Raw genomic sequence first — 19,027 nt, 5'->3', positions numbered from 1 at the left:
TTTACACTCGAAATAATAGAGGTAAAAAAATGTGATTAATATGAAATCGTGGCCTATAGTAACTATTTAAACGTAAAGAAAATATTTGCAAGAAGGTCCTTGAATTTTTCTGGTCGACCAGTGGTGCATTCGTACAAGCAACACACGGCTCGCAAGTTCATTGGACCGAAGCCAAACCTGCTCGCATTTGCACCACTTGCATGTGCACGCAAAAGAAAGCCTTGGTTCCATAAGCCTTACAAAGCTAGCTAGGCTTTGTAATTATAAACTAATTTCCTTTTCATACTCTCACTAATATGGGATGAAGTAAACCCAATAAACCATTTGTTTATACTCTTCCAAACATTTCACTTTAACATGTAATTTCTCATTTATCTTTTATCAGCTTTGAACGTATAATATATCAAAACACAGGTGTTACGGAGGAGAACACGAATATGTAATCGTTTGTCCATTTTGATTACATCTAAAGTTCGAAATTTGTGCTAAAAAATTAGATAAAACCTATTTTTAGAAATTGATAAAGCCAATTTGCCAACAACTTTACATAAAAACAAGTTCTATAAATAGAACGAAGAAAATATAGTATTAAATATTTTATGGTGACGAGTCAAGGGGCTAAAAAATAAATAAATAATCAAAAAATAATGGTAAATGAGGAAAAAAATATTGAAGTTCAACACAAACTAAGATGTAAATATTCGAAACTCGGAAAAAAAAAACACGTCAGATAAATTAATGGGTGACTGGCAAATTGCTTAAAAAAGGCTTTTCTAAAATATAAAGACTACATAACACAAATAAAAATTGAGATTAAATTAAAACAAAACCATATTTAAACCATATAAATAATGGCCTTTATGTCATTAACCAAAACAAAAATCAAATGATTAGTATCATTAAAAAAAAATCAAAGAACAATTATGAAACATATTGATACCATATATAGAGGGTGTTTGGAAAATCTTTTAAAATGATTTTTAAAACTTTTAGTTTTTATAAAAAAAACTAAAAGTTCAAAAAGATGTTTAGGTATTTCAAGAAGTTTTTAAAACAATTTTTTTGGCAAAAATAAAAATACGCTTTTGAAAAAAGTCATGAAGTCAACAAATAAACCAAACACATTTTAAAACTATCTTTCGTTAAAAAAAGCTAAAAGATCAAGAAAAAAAAAAAAAAAAAAAAAAAAACTAACCTTTGATAGAACACTTACAAATCCAAATTCTTATCTATTGACAATGACCACTATGTTTGAAAGAAAATTAAATCACGGCATATCCATCGCCGTTTCCCCTTCAGCCGGCTGATGGAACACATGATACAAAATTAAGCATTTAAGAACAAGCAATGACTGGCGTAGACTTCACAGTAGAGGACGACTCCAATTTCTCTATTTGTTAAACCCATCAAAATGGGGCAACGTTCATCCCTATGAATCTGCACCGACTCTACCGGAAACAATGGCGACGATAGCAGTTATACTGTTGATATTACTCTCGATTGATCGGAAAACCCTCGCTGATTCCGTTAAACAGCCGGAAGCGATTGGTTATGGGTACTCTCTCCGATCTATTGCCCTAGGTTCATCGGGAAAATCATTGGTCGCTGATCTTCAACTGAACAAGAAATCTTCGTTGTTTGGACCTGACATCGATGAGCTTAAACTCTTCGCAAGGTACTTCTGATTTCGTCAAATCTTGCTTCCTACGATTCCGCTTTTTTTCCATTCGGTAGAAGTGTAGAACAATCTTAAGTTCTGTTTTCTTATTTGGATATGGTTTTAAAATATTTTTACTTCAAATTTGATTTCCATTTTTTTACAGTTTTTGTTATTTTTTTAATTGTTATTCATGATACAGTCGTATTAAAACTTAAAAGACTGATATAAATCATTACAAATATACATTGTATTTTAATAAATTATTTTAACAAAAGATACTGTTATTGCTAATAATATAAAAATAATATCAATGTGAAGTATCATTCATTTATTATGAAATGTATATATTTATTATAAAAAGACTAAATTGCAAAAATGGTCCTGTGGTTGGCACATTTCTGCAATTTTGGTCCAAAACGAAATGTTGGTGCACCTCTGGTCCAATTTTAGATACCTTGTGTGGTTTTGGTCCCTATGGTTGTATTTTCTTGTGCTTTTGATCCACATCCCACCTAAAATGACTAATATGCCCTTTAAATAATTATATTTTAATTTCTCTTATTTATTTTCTTATTCTCATAATAAAATGAAAAACAAAAGCAAAATAAACCCAACTCTCTCTCTCTCTCTCTCTCTCTCTCTCTCTCTCTCTCTCTTCTGTGTGTCATGCTCCCAACCGGAATCTCCACCACCAATATAAAATCAAACCCACAACACCACCACCATACCTACTGGGACACTAGCTTCATAGGCATGATTTCATCGGACCACCTTTTTATGATGGAGGACATTTTCCGGTTCCTACATCTCTGAGACCTCCATCTCATATGCCTTCAAGATGGTGTTGCCCCAAACGAACTTAAATCCCTAAATCAAATCCAAAACTGAAGTCCCCATTTCAAATTCTCCTCTAAAATCGAATCCGAAAATCATTTCCAATCTTGTTTCAGGAACCAAAATTAAAAGTCAGTAGTGGTGTAGAGAACGAGAGGAGAGAGAGCGAGGGGATTCAGTAGATTTTAGAGGTCTTGAAGCTTGGTGGAGGTTGTTTGGTTGTGGCAGTCAGCTGGTGGTGGGTAAAGAAGAGGTCTTGATGTCTCTATTGACCCAGTTCATCACTCCTTCCCCAATGTGTGAATAGATCGGTGGGGTGTGAAGGTTTCTGGCGGTATCGATGTTGGCGAATGGTAGGGGTTGGTGTTTGCTCGTCGTCACTGGGGGAAAGACGGGGTGGCAGCAGTGGTTCTTGGGAGGTTGATGCTAGGGCTGTTCACTATTTGGATAAAACTGAATTTTCCAATTGGACAATTTGGATTGGACTATTTGGTTCGGATATTCGGATTTTTGGATTGGATTTCACCAAAACCGAATCATTATTTTGGATTGTTTTGGTTTATGAAATAAGAACCGAATAGTCCAAAAAAACCAAATAACAATTTATTATTTATTTATTTTTAATATATCTATAGTTATTTATTAATTTTATAATTTATTTTTTTCAAAAAAGTTCAAAAAGTTTCACATAATAAACAATTTAATATGCATTTTCTCTCAAAAGTTTTTTATCTATTAAATATTAAATTATAATGTACCTTCTTACTTGTTTATAAATTTTAAATCACAACTACATAATTTATTTTTGTTTCTTCATTAAAATTTGGATAGTATTATAATTATATGTTTTAAATTGTTTTGACTTTTGAAAACCGAATTACAAAAATCGATCCAACAGAATTGTAATTGGATTGGATTGGATCGGATTTGAATTTAGTTTGGACAATTCGGATTCATATTTTGAAAACCGAAATCAATTTGGATTTATTTAATTGGATCGGATCAAACCGATCCATCCAAACGAACACCCCTAGTTGATGCCACCTCTGGTAGGGCTATTGTTATTTGAGAAAAGAAGCAAGGGAGAGAGGGTGCCCGTTTGTGGTGGTTGACGACGGTGGGTGGTTGAGGGTGGCAGTCCTTGGCTGTCCCTGTTTCTTTCTTCGTGTCTTTCACCGTTTGTGTGTTTTTTTAGGGAGAAAAAAAAAATAAAATATAAATTAAATTAATTTATGTATTTCAACAATTAAAAAAATGAAAAATATAAATTATAAATGCATAATCGTCTTTTTAAGTGTGTAGGGACCAAAAACAATAAAAATATCCAAAATTGGACCAATGATGCATCAAGGTATCGTTTTGGACCAAAACTGTAGAAATTTGCCAACTAGAGGGACAATTTTTCAATTTTGTCTTATAAAAATATATATATAGACAATACATTATTTAATTTTAGAGTTTCTTGATTTTCTTCCACTTCACATCATACGACGATACGATAGGGATATGACGATACAATAGTGAACTGATAATATATTTTTCGACATGTCGTAATTTTTTCTTTTTGTAATATTGGATTTTTCGTATTTTATATTTGTAAGATTTTAGAGCACGTAATTTTTAATATCATTAGTTTTTCAACTGGATGAAGTATTTTTATGTCATTATTTTTTTCTATCAAAGATGAAAGTAGTGATAAGCCACGACTACATTCATACTTGGTAAAATAAAGAAGATTTGAGATTCATACTTGGTAAAATGGTAAAATGATGAAGATTTGAGATTGTTTTTCAAAACAACTTATTAATTTATTAATCTTTTGTAAAGTAAAAAAAATAAAATAAATAAAAGTAAATAAATAAATGGCAATCTTAAAAGCACATTCTAGAATAACTTTTCAATACACATTAAAAATAAGATTTTGAAAAGCATCTCCTATATAACTTTTCAAAAAAGAAACGAAAAAAAATTATCCGTACAAAAAAGAAATTGTTGTGTACATATCATCTTTGCCTTTTTAACTATAATAACTTCATAAATAAGATTTTAAGCTAAACACTTTTTAATTTATTGAATTATTATACTTTCCACCACAAAAGCTAATTCAAAAGTTTTTTAAAAACTTTTCTTACCATCACCATACGTCAATAAGTATTTTTGTCTAAAAACATGTTTGGATTTTATAAAACAATCCCAAACGCCCTAATGCTATGTCCTTTTTTGTTTCTTTTCTCTCTTTTTCCCTCATGGTATAACACATAACACAGAATGACTCAAATTTTATGTTTTTGTAAAGCTTTGAAACAACTGATTGTTTGAGGATTCGAATCACCGATGCTAAGCACCAAAGATGGGAAATTCCAACCCACGTCCTTCCACGCCAACCACGGACTTTCAATTTTCCCCCAAAATCCGACGAAAAAATTCCGTCAAAACTTCTCCTCTCAGATCCCGCCTCCGACCTCATCTTAACCCTCCACAACACCACCACCGGCACAACCACCCAATTTGGATTCACAATCACCCGTCGTTCCACCGGCGATATACTCTTCGACACATCTGGCAATGTCCTCATCTTCAAAGATCAATACCTTGAACTAACATCTTCCCTTCCTGCTAACCGATCCTCCATCTACGGCATCGGAGAGCACACCAAGCGTTCGTTCAAATTAACGCACAATCAAACCCTAACCCTTTGGAATGCTGATATCGGAAGCGCTAACCCTGATCTTAATCTATATGGTTCACATCCGTATTATATGGATGTCAGATCGCCGGATTTTGATGGTAAAGTGGTGGCGGGAACTACCCACGGTGTACTGTTGCTCAATAGCAACGGGATGGATGTTCAGTATAAAGGTGATAGTATTACGTATAAGGTAATTGGAGGTGTTCTTGATTTCTACTTCTTTAGTGGGCCTTCGCCTAAATTAGTCATGGATCAGTACACTCGTTTAATCGGGCGACCAACTCCCATGCCCTATTGGTCCTTCGGTGAGTTCATTTACGTTTTAGTTGGATTCTCCCTTCCGATTTGAAAATTGACATGTTTTGTTTACAAAATTAAGCTAATAATATTCATTTTGGTGGGGTTTAGGGTTCCATCAGTGTCGATGGGGTTACAAAGATGTTGATGATCTTGAGAGTGTTGTTGCTGGATATGCAAAAGCCAATATCCCGCTAGAGGTTATGTGGACAGATATAGACTATATGGATGCTTATAAAGATTTCACTTTAGACCCTATTAATTTTCCTTTGGATAAAATGTCAGCATTTGTTAAAATGCTTCACCAAAATGGTCAGAAATATGTCCTCATATTAGATCCAGGTACTTATCCGCATCATCTTCTCTCTCTAACAGAACTGGCTGTTTAGACAAAAAAAAAGGCTGATGCAAGAAATAGAAATGTACTTTCACATATTTGTTTATTATACCATCTTACTTTTCTTTCTTTCAATTACACAATTGTACTTTTAATTATTATTCTTACACACATCGATTTTATATTTGCATGACATTGCTATAATTTAGTAGATATTTCAAAATACAATGTTGTAATGAAAAGAAATGAAAGTAGGATGTCATAAATATAATAAACAAATCAATGAAGTTACATTACTATTTCTTGCACTTAATTGTATATAAAGCAATGTTGTGTTGTAATAAAGTTTGAATATTAGTTTAACGTACATGTAATCTATGGTTTTCTTGTAGGTATCAGTGTGAACACAACATATGAAACTTACATAAGAGGACAAAAAGCCGATATCTATATAAAACATGAAGGCATATCATACGTAGGCGAGGTTTGGCCTGGAATTGTTAATTTCCCCGATTTTTTAAATCCAAAAGGAAGAATCTTTTGGGGCAATGAAATCAATAGATTCCACAATCTTCTTCCATTCGATGGAATCTGGCTTGACATGAATGAAGAATCAAATTTCATTTCCTCCCCTCCAATTCCCACTTCAAAACTCGACAACCCTCCATATAAAATCAACAATTCTGGAACCCAAATGCCTATTAATAACAAAACCGTTCCCGCAAGTTCTTTGCATTTTGGGAACATCACTGCTTATGATGCACATAACTTGTATGGATTTATGGAAGCCAGGTCAACAAAGGCATCTTTGGTCAAAATAACGGGAAAACGGCCGTTTATACTTTCGAGATCGACGTTTGTGGGGTCCGGGAGATTTACAGCACATTGGACTGGGGATAATGCTGCCACATGGGACGATTTGGCGTATTCCATTCCGAGTATTTTGAATTCCGGGTTATTTGGGATTCCGATGGTGGGGGCCGATATTTGTGGTTTTTCTGGAGATACTACTGAAGAACTCTGCCAGAGATGGATTCAGGTAAGTCTTGAAAATTAGAGTATTTTACTTTGAAAAATTTACCTAATTATAGCAACTTGATTACAAATAAATTCAAATAGAATACTAACATGGGTTTGATGATTTGCAGTTGGGTGCTTTTTACCCTTTTGCAAGAGACCATTCAGACAAACAAAGCACAAGACAAGAGCTTTACCTTTGGGATTCAGTAGCAGCAACATCTCGAAAAGTCCTCAGCCTTCGTTACCAAATGCTCCCTTATTTCTACACGTTAATGTACGAAGCCCATTTTAATGGCACTCCCATCGCCAGACCTCTCTTCTTCTCATTCCCGGAAGACACCAACACTTACGATATCAGCACACAGTTTCTCCTCGGAAAAGGTGTATTAATCTCCCCTGTTTTGACCCCAAATACAGTTTCTATCGACGCATACTTTCCATCTGGAAACTGGTTCGATCTATTCAACTATTCCAATTCGGTGAGTGTAGAATCCGGGAGTTATGTCACACTCGATTCACCTGCTGACCATATAAACGTTCATATTCGCGAAGGGAACATAATCGCGTTGCAGAGAGAAGGTTTGACCACGGAAATAGTCAAGGAGTCGCCGTTTCACATACTGGTGGCGGTTAGTGGGAGTGAGAATAGCAGCGGGGAGGTGTTTTTGGATGATGGGGAGGAATTAGGGTTTGGAGGGGAAGGTGGGAACTGGACATTGGTGAGATTTTCGACGCGATTTGCGGGGAAAGTTGTGATTTTAAAATCAGAGGTCGACAATGGCGGATTTGCGTTGAGTCGGAAGTGGATTATCGAGAAGCTGACGTTTATTGGGTTGGAAAATGTTTCAGAGAAGACTGGTTGTGACGACGTGGGACATACAGGAACAGTGAAGATTTGTGGTGCTGGGAAGTTCCGTACGGTGGAGATGATGGGTTTGTCAATGTTGATAGGTGAAGGGTTCGAGTTCACGTTGGACCTTGGCGGCGGCGGCGGTGAAGAAACAAGAAGAAAATTATAGTTTTATAAAAATACTGGGCGAATGCACAGTTATAAAATTTAAAATATATGTTGTTTAAATATAAAAATGTCATAATTAACTTTGATATAATAATTAACTTTGATATAATAATTTAGTATAAAATATTAATTATTTTGAACTAAATCTATTAAAATTATATATGCTTAATCGTCATTTTAAAACTATATTTGTTTAACTTTTTTATTTGTTTAACTTTTTTATTTTTATTACTGTAGTTATTTAAAACATCAAACATTGTTTTTGTTTTTAAATATAATAATTTTATTTTTAACTATTATTATTATAAGTTATTTTTAAAATACTTATTTAGAAATTATTAATGTTTATAAAAATAGTTTTAGGAAATATTTTAATTGATTTGGGATTACAATTTAGTTTTTACATTAAACACTATAACTTATAAGTTATAACTATTTACAAAATAGTCATTGGATTTTCTTTAAGTTTAATTGAATTTTTCATTTAAGTTAGTACTTTAACAATGTATTTAAATTAATAATTTAGGTATTTTATACAAATTATTCAAAGTGACTTTAAACTAACAATTTAAGAAATAACATATCAAAACTAAGTATAAGAAACATATGTTAATTTAATATTCAAATTTAGTTAATTTTAGGATTACAATTAGCATTTTACACCTATTTAGCATTATTAACCAATATATAATGATTATTATAAAGAAATTGAAAAGTAATGACAATTTCAAATACATGTGGTAAAAAGAAAAATATATCTTTGAGATTTATGAAAAATTTAAAATATTCACGACTTTTACTTAGTTACTTTTTTTAAGCGATATAAAACAAACGATAATATTTAACACATCTAATTAAATATTATCTACATCACAGTATATAACATATGATCGATAACATCTATTTGATATAATATATATTAACAATTAAAGCACAACATACAACAATTGTATTAAAAGAATCCAAAACCAAGAAAAATATATAAATAGTTAGTATATAACAAACTTACAAATTAAAAGCTATAACACAATAATATATCTTGAAAAGTGGTCATAAGACCTCAAACCAATAAAAAAAAACCTTTAAGTTTGTTTCTTTATGAAGTTTATATGTGATTTTTATGGATGTCTTCCTAAAAGATTGATCTTTTTATAGTAAACTTTCATTAAGTGCTTATTAATCATAATATAAGTTATAAAACCTTTGAGTGGTAAATCATTATTAAAAAGACTTTTGAGTTGTATTGGTTAAAGGATGGAGGTTTCAAATGAATGTAGTTTGAGCAAAAATGATTTTATATACTTTTGGGAGTTTCAAATGCATAAGGTTCAAGGAAAAATGCAAGAAAACTCGCGTTAAAGAAGAAAGATGACGTGGCACCTTCCGGGCCCAGTCGATCGCGTTATTCGCAAGTTCCGTTAGTAAAAACGCTGGCGTGGAATCCAGCGAGGCGCAAGAGAATAAAGTCGTGTTCACGGAGATGGAGGAATTTGTGTGGGGTCTTCAGCTTGACGAAGAGGCGCACGACCCGGATGCGGAGGACGTGTTTATGGAGGATGACGTGGCGATGACGTCATCGGAACGGGAACATAAAGGAAAAGAAGGGGGTTGGGAGGAAGTGAAAGATGAAATTGAAGATGTGAAAATGGTGGAGGAAGAGGAAGATGTGAAACCGGATGAAACGATTCACGATGTGACAACCCGAAATTTCCATTATGTACAACCTATATCACTTCAATAGAAGTTATAGTAGTCACTGTTAATTTTCAGACTTTTTTCACATAAGTTTGAGTAATTCAGGGTTTACACTTCAGGAAATATCAGGAGAGTGGGTGCACTAGGGTTTTGTGCAACACTATTATTCCAACACTCTATTATATTAGAGATCATTTCAGGAATAAAAGTATTTTCTGCCAAAAATATTTCAGGACTATAAATAGATTTCTGAACCAAATTCATTCATTATTCACATTTCCAACTAGAGAAAAGCCATTTTCTCTCTCACGGATCTTCGAGTTTTTATACCAAAACGTGAGTAACTCTTTCTAGTAGTGTTAGAATGCTTATTATGTGCTTATAACATGATTTATATGGCTAAATCATTAGATCTAGGAGTTTACTCCCCAAGGTGTTCTTGGGCGGTAAACTCCCGAAACGAAGCCAAAACCGACCCTTGTGTTATACAACTGCCTTAGACTCAATTGTAGGTGTATTAAGGACAAGAAAACAACCAAAATCCACCCAAGTTAGGGAGTTTACGGCCCAAGAATATCATAGGCCGTAAACTCCAAATTCAAACTCAAAATGGTACTTTTAAGGCTCCTAAAGCCTTAGACAATTACCTAGACTTGTTCCCATTTAATCAAGGGCTTGAACCACATCAAAATCACTTACCAAAGTGAGTTTACGGCCAAGACATGGTTCTTGGGCCGTAAACTCCTAAAAGGGGCACCAAAGTGTGCCTAATGCCTTCATATGCTTGGAATAAAAGTCTAGAACCTATACCATAAGTGCAAGAGACTTGAAAGCATCAAAAACACACCATACTTAGAGTTTACGGCCGTAAACTCCTAAATGGAGTGTTTCTAGACCTTAAACCCTTCCAAGAATTTAACCACCAAGTTAGAATAATTCTAGGAATCATTTGGAACTTCAAAACACACCAAACCCCCATGGTTGGGAGTTTACGGCCGTAAACTCAAGAGTTTACGACCGTAAACTCCATGTGTGATGGTATATGGGGAGTAAACTCACATATAGGGTCCTTTGGAACCCTAAACACAAATACCTTGTCCCACAATAGCTTAGATGCAATCCTTAGGGCTTAAAAACACTTATATAAAGTGTTTATTATGTCTAGGATGTCTTAAATTTATCAATTAGTAATTTAAGACTAATTGAATGCATATATGTGTGATTATATGTCCATTAGGATCGTAGTGTGTGTACAAGACCTCGCTTGACACCTAACAATCCTATACCGCTCAGTTCATCCCAATCACCAACTACAGGTGAGTTCATACCCCTAATAAATGTTTTAAATGATTTTAAATGCTTTAAAGGGGGGGGGGGGAATACAAGTAGAAACAAACATGTTATTAAATCATTGATATGTATTTTATAACTGTGTTTGTCATTTAACAGATTTCACATACTGCAAAATGTGACGCAAGAAATGGTTTTAAATCTTAAAAACACATTGTTATCAAATGTTTTACCTTTGAAATGTATATTAAATTGACATCAAGTCATTGTTAATTATTGTTTCAAAATCCATAAGATGTCTTACAAAACCATTTTACACTCTTGAACTAATGCATGTACACTTATATTCTTATATATATGTATTGATGTTATAGTTTACAACTTTCATTTAGTTTTTCACACTCTTGAGTAGTAAGAGTGTATAAACATACTTGAACAACCAATTACCTTCCAGTAAATTATCATAGGGATAATTTGGAGATTTCAAACATAATTCCTATTACAAGGAATCACACAAGAGTCAGTTCATTCATGAGTCTATACCAGTACATTACCTGATACATGAGTACCTTTACAATTGATTACATGATACATGAGTACGTTTACATATACTTACATGATACATGAACACGCTTACATGAACGCATTACATGAGTGCCTTTACGTAGATACACTTAACTGTGTACATTAACATGAATACTTGTATCTCGAATTGCGAGGATGATTTATTAGTACCTTCTGTGTAAATCTACCTGCATATCCCTAGTACCTCGGGATATCTAGACAGGACCCTATCCCTAGTACCTCGGGATACCTAGATGGGCCTCTATCCCTCAGTACCTCGGGATATACGTACGGGACTAACCATTCCGGAACTCATCTATTAGTAACAGTGGGTGATGAACATCTACGGATGCCTACGGTTAATACTTATACTAGGAGTACCTTTACAGGGACTAACCATTCCTCCGCCCTGCTGCTGCTACAGAGGACAAGTGGACAATCTTCGGATGTTCATTAGGTTATATGTAATATGTTATCCCTAGTACCTCGGGATAACATTTACATTCGTCGTGTTAACCTCAATACCTCGGGATAACACGTACATAAGTGATTTTCCTGTTTACTTTATTTTGTGATACCTTCACATAAACGATGAGTTAGACTAAGTACATTAGTACTAAACAACCAAAGGAAAACTATCATTTTACTTACAAAACATTCGGGTCTTGGTAGAAGACTACACTTCATACTTACAGAACATTCGGGTCTTGGTAGAAGACTACATTTCATACTTATAGAAAATAAGGGTTTTTCTAGGGATTTCATACTTACCTCAACATTTTCATTTAAAGGTTTACATGGCCTTCATAGCAGATTTTCATAAGCAAGATAACGACACTTAATTTCTTATGAATTCACCAGCTTTAAAGCTGATACTCGCTTTCAAAATAACTTGTATTCTCAGGTCAACAGTAGACAGGTACGATGGCCAGGTTTTGAGAAGACGGAGCAGACAAGACTCGTCTTTTATTTTGATTGTATATTTTTGGTGTCTTACTACAATGAAAGAACACACATGTATTAAAATTCTACTTATAATGCAATGGATGATGTTGTTGCTTGTTTATTATATTACACTGTTGTGATACTGTACATGACGTCCTCCACCCCTGAACGTTTCCGCCGTTCGTGGTTTTGGGGTGTGACACACGAGAGTTCACTTGGAAAAGGGTTGTCTGGAGCACTTCAGTTGCTTAAAAACAGAGGGAATTTAAAAGACACTGTGGAATGGGGTGGTAGGAATATGGATAAGAAAAAGAGTAAACTCGTTGGGATTGTGAATGAAAATGATGATAAAAAGGAGATACGGATTGAAAGAACAGATGAATACGGAAGAATTGTAAGTACTTTAGTCGTTATATTATATCTTTAAAATTTATTTTTTGATCGTATAATAATAATAATAATAATAATAATAATAATAATAATAATAATAATAATAATAATGTTTTTTTTATTTGTTGTAGTTGACACCGAAGGAGGCGTTTAGGTTGATATCGCATAAGTTTCATGGAAAGGGTCCAGGGAAAATGAAGCAAGAAAAGAGAATGAGACAATACCACGAGGAGTTAAAGGTGAAACAAATGAGAAAGTCAGATACGCCGTCTTTGTCTGTGGAGAGAATGAGGGAAGCTCAATCCAAGATGAAGACACCTTATCTTGTTCTAAGTGGTCATGTCAAACCAGGGTACATGTACATTTCTTATTTTATTTTATTTTCCTTTTTTGCACAATGATTTTTATTTTAAAATAATTTTTGTTGAATGGTTATTAGGCAAACGAGTGATCCTAGAAGTGGTTTTGCTACAATGGAGGATTTCTCGGGGAGCTTGACGCCCATGCTTGGTGACAGAAAGGTTTTTACTCATTTTTTCTTTTTCTTTGGTGTAAGTTTAGTTTAAATTTGGATGGTTTATCTGAAATAATGTGTTTGTTTTGTTTAAGGTTGAACATTTCTTGGGGATAAAGCAGAAGTCTGAGCCTGGTGATATGGGTCCACCAAAGAAGCCGCCTAAACCGTGATTAATTAATCGTTGCTGGTTTAGAAGAACTGACATTTGTGTTTCTGTAATTTTGTAAGCACTACCAAATGGATGATCCAAAGCTCGCTGATGATTGGTCGCTTGTGAGTAGTTGGAAGTATGGTATTGGATGGACCATATCGACATTATTATGAATAGATAAGATTCTATTAAGAATGAGTTGTCATATGGCAAATATGGAAATGTTTCCATATTGGGAGCTGATTATTGAGAATCTATGTCTAGATTAGAAACTTTTATGCAAGAAGGATTTTCAAAGGAATGTACTTTGAGTAAGAGACATCATATCTATAGAATTGTTTCTGATAGAGATTGGCCAAGTCTTGATGATTTTGAGTTATGACTTTACGAAAGGATCATTGCATAAAATGTTAGAATCTAGCATATTCTATAAGTGGCAAGAATTTGATATTCTCACACTTGTGATAAGGATTGGGAGTTGTGAAATGAGTATGATTGGAAATGTGTTCATTTGATCTGTTTCACAAAGTAAGGACCATAAGTAAACATTGTGTGCATGCTGAGAGCATGGGAGAAGTGTAGTAATAATTCAAGAAAGAAGTTGATTACCCGAAACAACAAATAATGAGTAATCAATATGGTGATTAAATAAAATGTTTTATTTATACCCAGAGTTTGGGGCCATACGGTATTAGTATTATTCCTGTGTTTCACTTTGCATGTTTCGACTTCCTGAATAATTAATTATTTCAGAATAATCAAATTATTCGAACGGACCACAATCGTTCATATGTTGGAAGTAGGTATGAATGAAGACTGTCATGAATTGGTGTGTGGATTGTCTAAAGTGTATTAGACATAAGCAAATGTTTGCTGCAACGTTCATGAGTGCTTATGAATATGATTTAAGCATTGGATTAAACCCACACTCACTTGGATCACTTCATGGATTTTATCACGAGTGATTGGTGAGACGATAATATCTAATATTCTTGAAACCGAGATGTGTGAGTTGTATCTTGCGAGTCGATTACACATTGATAATATGTAAACGCACCAGTAACTTGGTGTCATAAAACATATTATTGTGTGTGATTCGGTGAGTGAGTGCAAGCAAGCATTGAATCAAAGTTTATCTGTTCCATTTATCCAAAGTAGTATGAAAGCGATATCTGTGGGCCCCTCGATGATTTAGTGATGGCACATAAGCGCTTGGCCAAGCCGAGACTAATTTGATGTGTTCAATTATAGTCTGTTGTCAATCGTTATAAATCGGAAATCGGGAAACACAACATAGACTGAGAGAATGATCAAAATACATGTCTCAAGTCTATATGATATCAAGAATGGAGGAATATATGATCCCTTATCTAAAGGACAAGCTTCTGATAAGACCAGAGTTGACAGCGGCTTTTGAAAGCTACGATTGCAGATCAGGATCTGAAGTTATACGCAGAATAGTTATTAGACTTATCCAAGTGGGAGACTGTTGGATTAGTGTCTAAGTCCATAACTATTTTGGTATGTACTTGACCCGATTGTACATGGTCCTTTTGGGTTGTCTTTACACCGGTGACTAGACAGGATGATTGTTGAGGAGAGAGGCCGGTTTATTGTTAAAAATAATGAATTAGGGTATAAATATGATTTTTTAATATATTATATGAATAATATATTAATTTGGAATCATATTATTAATTAATATTTAATCAGAAATTAATTTAGAATTAATTTTGGGATTAAAGGAACTGACTGAAAGTGCAGGGGCTATTTTGTAATTATTCAATAGTTAAGGCTTTGGGCCATTGGATCACCTTTATTAAGGAAAGGAGTCCATGGACTTGCTTAGGCCCTAAGCTAAGGGATTAGGGTTTACACCTTGAAACCCTAGTTAGCCTTAAGTATAAATAGCACCCTAAGGCACTAAGATTTCGTCCAAGCCTTGGGAAACCCTAAAAGGGACGAAATCTAGGGCAAGATACCCTTCTCTCCTCTCTCCCATATTCATCCTTTCACCTAGTGTGTTTGTAAGCCATTAGATGTACTACACTTGTGGTACTTGCTTTCAAGAGCTAAGGAAATTCAAGGAACTAGTTGTTATTACTATATAACAACAAAATGTATGTATTCTATTTTTATATATGAATTTCAAAAATAATAGTAGCATGTCAAGTTTCTTTTTGTGTTCATAAATTTGTATAACTAATAGTCAAAAAATCGATCCAAATCTAGGGTTGCATGCACACATAGGATTGTGTGACATCCCCAAAATCACGGCCAGAAAAGACCGATTTCATTTATGCTTTTTAAAATAATTTCAGAGTAAATCCTTTTGATTTAAAAGTGTTGCGGAATTTGTTCCCAAAACAAAACATGATAAAATAATATTTATCAAAGCATTTCATCAAGAGATGCATTTTCATTATATAATCAAAACTCGGGATGTCATGTTCCGATACAGACCATAAAGCATAAACGATAACATTACAAGTCATTCAAAAAATATATACATATACAGACTTATAAACAAAACAACTCGATGATTCATCCATCTTACGCCCTTGCGCCACTTCCTGTAATACAAATAAAACTGAGTGGGTCGGGCTTGGGAGCCTGGTGAGCATATAGGGTTTTCAACCCACAATAAATAAATTATATTTAATTTCACCAACCAATCACTATCCCGATTACCCATTCCCGTTATCCTCACTTTACGTCCCTAAAATAACATCTATCTTAAGGGACCTAATCTAGGATTTTCATCGGGACGGACATTACTGCTAAGGGGTTTCCTCAACAATAGATATCCTAAAGGCAACCATGAGGGGGATAGAGTACACCGGTGAACACATCGTTCACAACACCTACAGGTTATGAACCTGCTAGCGTTCCACTGGACTGTCTAGAAAGAGTCCGTGGTCGTTATCTATACTCCGCTGAATAACTAGATCAACAACAACAACATCGAGGCCTCTCATCTGTTTATTACACACCAACTATCTACCCATGTTCTACCCAACATATTAGTAGATAAAAATATATATTTTTATACATAGTTTAAAACCTGTATATCATTTTCATTCAATACATATTCCACATAACAGATGAGGCACACCCACGTAACACGTATTTCATAGGAAATAAATCAGATCTATGAGATAGAAGAGAATGAATATACATTCACACATATAACAACAAAATTATACACATAAACAACAATATACTTAATACACTCAAACCATACTTGTATTATTATCGTGTTTATGAAAGGTAGTATACACTCACTTGATCAGAAGATGATCGGACAGCACTACGACTTGCAGAAGTAGTAATCCTCAGCAGATCTGGAAGATCTCTACAAAAATCGAACTTCTCGCGGGCAGAGCTTCGGCTCGGGAATCGCACTTTTCGGGATCTCGGGATCGTAAAACTTCCTTCTTAACTTGGATATGAGATCCGGGGTGTCGGGATGGCTTCGGGGGTTTACGCGCAGAGCTTCGGCACAAAAACGAGGAGAAATGAGCAAATAAGCCCGGAACCCTCGCATCCTATTTATAGGAGGCTGGAGCCTCGGAGTACGCGGGGCGTACGCCTGTACGCGGGGCGTACTCGTCCGAAATCGTCATGGCGTTCGTCATCCGAAGAACTCGAGTGCGAAGGTCGTCATGCTTCGCTGTACGCGGGGCGTACAGCAGTACGCTGGGCGTACTTCGGATAAGCCCGGTGACTCCCCTTCGGATAATGCCGGATTTAATAATTAAATTTAATTATTAATTATTTAATAAACTTCAAAAATTCATATCTTCTTCATACGAACTCCGTTTTCGATGTTCTTTATATCCACGCGTAGGTGAGACTACGCTCTACAACTTTCGTTTAGACTTCGTCGGCTAATTTTGACTTTGTTTTTATTATTTATTTTTAATAGGCCGGGACAGAAAAACTTCGTTATAAATTCATAACTTCTTCGTTTGACGTCCGTTCTCGCCTAACTTTTCATCGCTTCGATACCAACAACGAGACCTTCGATCCTCGTTTAGATTGTTTTGGCTAAAAACCACTCGATCTCAAATCGAGTATTTCAGGCTGCATACCGCTAAGTCGAAACTTCAGAAAATCGTAACTTCCTCATATGAAGTCAGATTTGGGCGTTCTTTATATATTCGGAAACCTCGTTTCAACTACTACAACATTATCCAAAGATATCAAGTTTATTTTACACTTAAATTTTGTGACAATAGTCAAATTCGGGTCAAGTCTAAGCCGGACAAGGTCAACGAGTCAAACCGGTCAACTCAATTAAACCTTGTATAATAGGGTTTGTATTATGTAATTTCTGTATAACTCACTATCTTAATGAGAAAACATCACTTGGAAAGTTCGTGTGTTTAAATTTCTTTAACCTTAGTGCTAAACAATGAACAAGAATAATAAAACAATGTTGCATACTCATAGGGAGTGTGTAAGATCCTAAAACATGGCATAACGGGGTTTACGGACCTTGCATTGCGAAGCCGGACACTCACATTTGTCACACACGAAACCGCTCTCAATCGTTTTCACTCTATCTCTTCTTATCGAGAATCTCTCCCAAATCTCTCTAAGTATGTGAAATCTCTCCCAAATATCTCTCTGTATGTGAAATCTCTCCAAGTATGTCAAATCTCTCCCAAATCTCTCTAATTATGTGAAATCTCTCCCAAATATCTCTCTGTATGTGAAATCTCTCCAAGTATGTCAAATCTCTCCCAAATCTCTCTAAGTATGTGAATTCTCTCCCAAATATCTCTTTGTATGTGAAATCTCTCCAAGTAAGTCAAATCTCTCCCAAATCTCTCTAATTATGTGAAATCTCTCCCAAATATCTCTCTGTATGTGAAATCTCTCCAAGTATGTCAAATCTCTCCCAAATCTCTCTAAGTATGTGAAATCTCTCCCAAATATCTCTGTATGTGAAATCTCTCCAAGTATGTCAAATCTCTCCCAAATCTCTCTAAGAATATGAAATCTCTCCCAAATATCTCTTTGTATGTGAAATCTCTCCAAGAATGTCAAATCTCTCCCAAATCTCTCTAAGAATATGAAATCTCTCCCAAATATCTCTCTGTATGTGAAATCTCTCCAAGAATGTCAAATCTCTCCCAAATCTCTCTAAGAAAGTGAAATCTCTCCCAAATCTCTCTAAGAAAGTGAAATCTCTCCCAAATATCTCTCTGTATGTGAAATCTCTCCAAGTATGTCAAATCTCTCCCAAATCTCTCTAAGAATATGAAATCTCTCCCAAATATCTCTTTGTATGTGAAATCTCTCCAAGAATGTCAAATCTCTCCCAAATCTCTCTAAGAATATGAAATCTCTCCCAAATATCTCTCTGTATGTGAAATCTCTCTAAGAATGTCAAATCTCTCCCAAATCTCTCTAAGTATGTGGAATCTCTCTCAAATCTCTCTCAAAATCTCTCTCAGCTTTCTATAATCACTCGGGGCATCCCGACCCTCGAATTTGGCGAAAACTGCCCAAAAACGGAAGTCTACGCGAAAAACGGACTTAAGGAGCCGAAACCCCTCTTAGGAACCGAAACCCCTCTTAGGAACCGAACCCTTCTGAGTCGAAGGCTGCT

At 34.8% G+C, this 19,027-nt stretch overlaps 1 protein-coding gene and 1 pseudogene across 2 annotated transcripts; both read left to right on the top strand.

Annotated features, from left to right (window-relative positions):
• The first annotated feature begins 1,249 nt into the window (after positions 1-1,249).
• On the top strand, positions 1,250-8,000 carry LOC145097361 (alpha-glucosidase-like). The gene is made up of 5 exons (XM_079034904.1): positions 1,250-1,675; positions 4,791-5,488; positions 5,592-5,822; positions 6,210-6,856; positions 6,966-8,000. Exons 1-5 carry the CDS (start codon positions 1,461-1,463, stop codon positions 7,854-7,856), a joined length of 2,682 nt encoding a protein of 893 aa, XP_078891030.1. The 5' UTR covers positions 1,250-1,460; the 3' UTR covers positions 7,857-8,000.
• Positions 8,001-9,109: 1,109 nt separating this feature from the next.
• Positions 9,110-13,654, top strand: LOC145099549 (SART-1 family protein DOT2-like; annotated as a pseudogene). Its single transcript, XR_013704625.1, has 6 exons — positions 9,110-9,128; positions 9,182-9,548; positions 12,558-12,743; positions 12,871-13,097; positions 13,179-13,260; positions 13,349-13,654. The product of XR_013704625.1 is annotated as an SART-1 family protein DOT2-like (transcript).
• The last annotated feature ends 5,373 nt before the right edge of the window (positions 13,655-19,027 follow it).

Source organism: Lactuca serriola, chromosome 4 (genome assembly GCF_051521515.1).
Source record: "Lactuca serriola cultivar US96UC23 chromosome 4, Lser_US96UC23_V15, whole genome shotgun sequence".
In the NCBI taxonomy this organism is placed as follows: domain Eukaryota; kingdom Viridiplantae; phylum Streptophyta; class Magnoliopsida; order Asterales; family Asteraceae; genus Lactuca; species Lactuca serriola.
This window is presented reverse-complemented; position numbering and strand designations above follow the sequence as displayed.

Bases quoted from the DNA above. Each gene is read 5' to 3' on its own strand.
- LOC145097361 (XM_079034904.1), top strand. From the start codon at position 1,461: ATGGCGACGATAGCAGTTATACTGTTGATATTACTCTCGATTGATCGG. The intron at 1,676-4,790 runs GTACTTCTGATT...GTTTTTGTAAAG, and splicing joins GAGCTTAAACTCTTCGCAAG to CTTTGAAACAACTGATTGTT. The intron at 6,857-6,965 runs GTAAGTCTTGAA...GATGATTTGCAG, and splicing joins TCTGCCAGAGATGGATTCAG to TTGGGTGCTTTTTACCCTTT.